The 6,767-nt window shown below is 51.7% G+C and overlaps 1 protein-coding gene across 1 annotated transcript; it reads left to right on the forward strand.

The window, feature by feature from the left end:
- LOC105701926 lies at nt 1–3,222 on the forward strand. Its single transcript, XM_012429086.1, has 4 exons — nt 1–114; nt 1,014–1,204; nt 2,100–2,216; nt 3,057–3,222. The coding sequence occupies exons 1-4, from the start codon at nt 1–3 to the stop codon at nt 3,220–3,222; spliced, it is 588 nt and encodes a 195-aa protein (XP_012284509.1).
- The last annotated feature ends 3,545 nt before the right edge of the window (nt 3,223–6,767 follow it).

Below are 6,767 nucleotides of genomic sequence, written 5' to 3' on the forward strand. Positions count from 1 at the left end.
ATGAAGCAGCGAAGCTGGATGGGTACTTTCCCCTGGCTTTGGATCCTCATCTCCTGGACCATCCACCTGGCGACCGGCGAGGTTCTGCTCTTCCCCGAGAAGACCGTCTTTCAGGTGAGCGGTATGCTCGAATTATTGGAATGCGATTACCGCACCTTCCCTAAGGGTCTCTTCGTATATCGCAATTTCAAGCGGGAGTTAGATCAAACGGAACACAGGTATGTCGTATTAAGGCTCGTTACGCGCACCTCGCATTAAGGGGACCTGAAAGTGGCACTCGAGGGGTAATTGTTCATGATGCTTTTCTCCGAACTGGGTGTACCAAATGTATATTTTCTCCGAACTGGGTGTACCATTTTTCGACCAAAAGGTTTATATGAGCTGGAGGAAAATGATACCGGTAAATAAATTTAACAATTATTATACGAAAACTCGAAACATTAATTGAGAAAAAATTATTAAACGTTGAAAATAATTTCAAGTTAAAATTTTAAGAGGTGTCTGTTGACACCTTTGGTAGAAAAATAGTGTTAAATCATTGGAAATTTCATCGGCTAATTTTCGCCACTGTTGCCTCTAGAATGACATTTAAGCGACGCGTGTTCAAGATCACGCCCTGAACGCGTCCTCACTCTTATAATATTAATGTATAATAAATAATTTCAAGTTAAAATTTTAAGAGGTGTCTTTTGACACCTTTGGTAGAAAAATAGTGTTAAATCATTGGAAATTTCATTGGCTAATTTTCGCCACTGTTGCCTCTAGAATGACGTTTAAGCGACGCATGTTCAAGATCACGCCCTGAACGCGTCCTGACTCTTACTATAATAATGTATAATAAATAATTTCAAGTTAAAATTTTAAAAGGTGTCTTTTGACACCTTCGGTAGAAATAGTGTTAAATCATTGGAAATTTCATTGGCTAATTTTCGCCACTGTTGCCTCTAGAATGACGTTTAAGCGACGCATGTTCAAGATCACGCCCTGAACGCGTCCTGACTCTTGGCTCTTAGTTCACAGTGGGCGCATCCGTTCCCGTAGCCAGCAGCAAGAGAGGCAACGTCGTCTTCTCCTCAGGATTTCAATTCAATTACGCCCTGCCGTGGAACGCGAGCCAGATCGAGCCCATCGTCCTCGAGGGCAGGAGTTTCGAGGATTCCGAGCTGCAGGACGTCTACCTGGCGATCGAATCCGCCCTGGAAGAGTAAGGCCCGTTTCCGCGAGGCATAGACCCGGTCTAAATGACTATAGGACCGCATAGGAGCGATTCGAGTCGGAAAATGGTCGGTTTAATGGAACGGTAAATATAGGCTCGACGGGGCGCAGGAGAGCGGTCGAATAATTGAATTCGGGGCCGGGTCCGCCGCCGACTCGTCGCTTATTAAATTCTCAATCAGCCGGGACAGGGCCGATGTTGATATTTCGAGCGATCGGGGATTAAAGTCCAGGTCGACAGGCCGGAGTTATTTATTTTAGAGGCGGCCCCGGTGTCTATTATTCGAGCAAATATAGGCGAGCGACGAGAGCGTCAAAGGACCGCGCGGCGGAAACGCCAAGTCGAGATAAATTAATTGGCATATAAGGCAATCAGGTTGCGAGCCGGGCCGACGACGGGCAACGGAGTCGACGACGGAGACGGCGAAGGATCTCTTTGAAAATTAAGAAACTTCCGCGCCGACCCGCCCACCTTCGGTCCTGGAAATAATGAATTTCAGGGGACTCGAGATGTGCCCGATACGTTTATGGAAATGCGCCTTGGTCCTCGCTTTTATTCACATTTTCGCATTTTCGATCTTTCACACTTTCACATTTTCACATTTTCACACTTTCACATTTTCACACTTTCACATTTTCACATTTTCACATTTTCACATTTTCACATTTTCGCACTTTCACATTTTCGAACGTAGGTTTCTAAGGGCAACAGCTTCGTTTGGGAAAATATCGGAAAATGTTTGCGACCGCGACATCGATATCTCATTTCATGTGGCAACGCGCGTTTGGAAACGTGTCACGTGAATGGGCCCTTAAGGCCCAGGGGATCCTTTTTAATTCCGACCTCGAGGTAGGATTAATAAGTTGGTATGCGTTACTTTCAGACACGGCTGGCGAAACGGAAGGGAGTGTCTCCTGAGGACGATCTGCGAGCTCGGCTCGACGCCCCTCGACAGATCCGGCGAGGACGTCGTCGAAGAGATCGTTCACCTGCTGCTAACGTAAGTTAATTACCCTCGTCAGGACCAGCTGCTCTCCTGGGGAGGTGGGAAGGACAATAGACACCGCTCTCGATGGCCGCGGGGGGTCTACCTTCGAGGCGAGACTCCACCTGGAAGAGGAGGACCCGGAAGAGGGGACTCGAGCTGGAAACACCGTCAGGTTTCCCCAGACCTTTGATCATCGATCCAGCACGTTATCGATAAAATCGATCTTGAGCAGCTGGTCCGAAAGGTGTCTACTCTTAGAGATGATTAAAACCGGCCTTAAGGGGATGCGAAAGTGGCATTCGAGGGGTGAATCGTTCAAGAAACTTATCTGCGAACCGAGGGTACCAAATCGTTTCAAACTTCGCTACGTGAATATAGAGGCGATGAGGAAGATCTCGACTGTCGTGAAATTTAATTTTTTTATAAGAAAATGTTAAGAACACCTACGGACAAATTAAAAAGAAGAAAAAAATAAACTGAAATTTATTGGAGGTGAAGACCTTCCTTAAAGCCTCCTAATTCACGTTACGATGTTTGAAGCGATTCGGTGCACCCAGTTTGGGGACAAGTATCATAGACGAGACCTTGACGCCACTTTCATACTGCCTTAATCTTGATCTAGTGTTTATCACATTTTTTATAAGTTTTGCACTCTTTGCCTTGCAAGACCATCGGCGATTGTGCTCGTCTCTAGGTATTCCGCACCTTAAAGACCCGAGCCCGTTTCATGCCATTTCCTGGCGTTTCCCCTCCTTTCCGGCAGGATCGTCCCTCGGAAGCGCCGGCCGCGGCGGCGATCGATCACTTCCGGTATCGACGACCGATCCGATTCCGCATCTCGTCTCTCTACAGGCCATCGGAAGACTCGCCGGATGCGGCTAATTCGAGCCGGCGGAGCATCAAGAAATTGTATCGAGAGGCCGAGTTACTGGGCAGATCCGGTGGAGATTGCGTCCTGACCTACCCGAACTGCGCGGCGTCGCCCCTGGAGTCGTTCACGGCCATCGTGTTTCCTTAGGGCCGAATACGGCCAACACCCTCGGGATGTCCGGCCTGGCAATTTCGGCCCACCTGCAGGCCGAGTGGAACCGGCAGGTGCCGTCAGGTGGCGTCGTTAACGCGGTCCGTCGACGTGCTCGGCGTGCTCCAGGACCCGAGACGGAGCACATGCGACGTCGGGTTACAAGCCACGATAATGGTTACAAGGTCCATTCAACCATCCAGCAGACCAGGAAGCCCAGCTCGAAACGACGAGCGTTATGCCTCCTTATCCGGAACGGAATCGCCGCGCCGGATAAGCCCGGCTCGATAGCGATCGGAAGAGTCGGAGTCTCCTCGAAATAGCCCTCCACCCCTTGGGGCCCGTTTACCGCCGCGATTTATACACCTGCCCCATAGAGTGGATTAATGATTAAGTGAGATTCACATAAGAGAAAAAAATCTATCGAGACATATCGCGCCTATCGGCGCGCTTTTCGAAAAACGCGAGATGTACCTTCCGCGTGGGAGTGCGTTTGATAACGCGCCACGTGGACGGGCCCTTAATGGGGGGCAGTTTTTCCTCGGCCAGTGGGCACGTAGAAGGTGCGGGAGGAAACCCCATTCTCGAAATTCATTCCCTCCTGTTTCTCCCCTTTTGGGCCTCCTTCCGCGGGTAATTCCTTTGTCCGGACTTGGCCGCGCAGACGTAACGACGTTACCCACGTGCGCGGCCTTGCAAGCATAATTGCCCCACAAAGGAGGATTGTTTAGGGCAGAGCCGGAGGCCCTGAAGAGAACCCCGCAGAGAATCTCGAAGAGGACCCCGATGGGAACCAAGGGGAATTTTATGGGGTAAACATCGGGATGTGACGATGAAGAAACACTCTTCAGGGTGTCGTTGATTCCTTAGGTCAGGTCGAGCATGCGCTGAAGGACTCGAAGGGATCGTTCTATCCTTCATCCCGTTTCTGCGGGGAGTCCTTTCGTAATGGATGTCCTGTTCGAAATCCCAGGAGATTGCGGAAAATCAGCTGGCATGGTGTTCTTCGGGGTCTTTTAAGAGATGCGTACCGAGCGCACGGGATTTCCTCGGAGCTTCAATCTCCATGGAAGCGCTGGGTCAGGAGGGAGGTTTTTCCGGCGCGGTTCGGCCGCAGGCCGGCAATGACAAATTTCGAAGCTCGGCACTCGTTGCCTGGTCTCATGTGCAGCACTCCGTGCACCGCTCGAGGAGCATTATCGCGCACCGACGAGCATTCGTCTAATTTCCATCCTAGCGCGGTAATGCACCGCGTTTCCCGTAAATACTACAATGAGTAGGGGGGAACCGAGTTATTTTACACTTAACGCCGGGAAAATCTCCCCGGCGTTGCATAATGGTCCGGGGGCGAGCTTGCCGGAGGCTGGGAAAATAATCGCGAGAGCAGCGTGATAAACGAGGAGGGGATTGAAAAAGTCCCGAGGAACGTCCGGACCCGTTCGAGACGCGTGTCCGTAATCCCGGTTACCGTGCACTAGTAATAAATTGAGGAATTAAGAAACCGAAACCGTTGCATTTCCTGACCCCTTGGTTATTATTCAGGATAAGGATGGCAAATGAAGAGGGGGTTACAAACATCCCGAGTAGCGTCCATCACCTACCACTCGCCAGGAACAAGTGCACGATTGAAGGACCCGAATTCATCGAAGGACCTCCCGGGGGACATTCATGGAAGGACCTCCGACACGTTGCTCCTTGCTCCCTGCTTATGTCCCCGCGTCCACGGAGGTGAACGATAATGCGAACACGAGGAGCTGCTCGAACTCGCGCGGGACGCTTTGTCTTCTCCAGGACAAAGGCGAGGACGGGATGTCCGCTTTTGCCAGGACCCGAATTCGGTGCGGAAAAGGGCCGAGCTGGAAATTCGCAAATGGACGTAATTCCGCGCGATGGGGCCTTTGGAATGAGGATACAGGGAGTCTCCTGTCGAGGGTGGAGCATCCCTTGCACCAGGGGTGTCTGCGACCCTTCCGGAAGTGGTGCGTTTTCTCCAAAAACGCGACTCTTCCAGAAGGGGTGCGTTTTCTCCAAAAAATCCTCCGTCTCGGAGACTTGCGATCCACTCTGCCCTGGGATGCCGCGTAATGGACCGCCACCCTCCCGGGTGATCTTCCTCGGTGCACAAAGGGTTCCTCTCGCAATTACGCGCAGCCACTTGGCGGATGCTGTGATCGATCTTTCCTCGCAATTCCGCGGCGTTTCACGCGCGGCCGGGCCCGGGGACCGCTCGTCGCAAACACGCCGGGCGATAAGTCGCACCGCAAACGGTATCGTCCCTCGTGTTTGTCTTTTATGACCGAGGAGTCCCTGCATATCCCCAGGAAGATCCCTGCAGGGGGATGAAGCTTACGGGAAATTAAACGGGGTATTCGGGTCGCCGCGTCGCGCGCGAACGGTTCCGCACTAACTCCCGGAACTTCCTTGGCGGAAAGACGAGCCTCGCGGAATCCGTCCGGATTTCGGGGTGAGAAGGAGAGCAGCTCCATCGAAGGGTGGATCGGATTTTAAGACCTTCCACGCAGACGATGGCCCTGGCCCTCCTCGTGGTTGTTCCGGGGTTCCTCTTCTGGACCGGAAATGCGGAACTCTGGATGAAGACCAAGAGGGACGTCCTCCACCCCCCCGTTGTGTATCCCTATGGCGCGACTTTCAAGGTATGAAATTTCTCGTTAGGGTCGAATATCCCGGAAGAGGAGCTTAACGTATCGTGGAGGGATGTGGCGTGTTTATAAATAGAGGGTGTATTTTGTTATCCACTGCTGGACGATATTTTCTTATTAGAGCGCGAGTGACACCCCTTCGCCGGGGAAGGGGATTTAAGGGGACCATAGAGGGGAAGGCTCTCCTTTTTCCCGCGTCTCCGTCTTACTTAAAGCGAATAATAGATCGAGCCCCACTGCGCGGGGACAGGCTGCCCGACGTGTTCATTTGATTAAATCACCGCCGGTTCCCGTCGAGCGAGCAAAGGGAGCCCCGAGAAAGATGGATGGATGCAAGATTTATTAAGCCAGAGAGGGAGAGGGCGCATCCTCGAGCTTGCGAGAGCGAACAGCTGACCGAGTCCCGGGTCAACCCCGGACGCTTTCCGCGGGTCATTTCCGCCTGCAATGCGGCCGATGCCGATTTCCGCCAAAGAGGATCCCCGTATCCGGTCCCAAGCCCGGATGTAACCCCTTCCCCCCTTGGCTCGCTCCTTCGAGAGCTCCTCTTTTTTTCCTTTCCCCTCTTTCAAAGCCATCCCATCCCGTCTCCATTTCTACGAGACACTTTGATACGAACCGTGACGCGACTTTAGGCAAATTGGTAGCCCCCTCCGATTCCGCAGCGGAATTCTTCAAATCCGAGTCGAGTCTTGGATAAATATATCGCTTCGTTGCATTTGTGACATACCCGTGTTTGGGTTTCCGCGCATGTGCAATCTGGGAATCAAAATGGCGGTTTAGTAATTACAAGAAGAGGATGCGTATGAGAGAGGAGACAGAGATTTCGGGATGCATTCTTTCTTATCGATGATCCATATTTTAGGATCGATGGAGCGCAAA

The sequence above is a fragment of the Orussus abietinus genome, unplaced genomic scaffold (assembly GCF_000612105.2).
Source record: "Orussus abietinus isolate OABI.00-Male unplaced genomic scaffold, Oabi_2.0 scaffold22, whole genome shotgun sequence".
Taxonomy (NCBI): Eukaryota; Metazoa; Arthropoda; class Insecta; order Hymenoptera; family Orussidae; genus Orussus; species Orussus abietinus.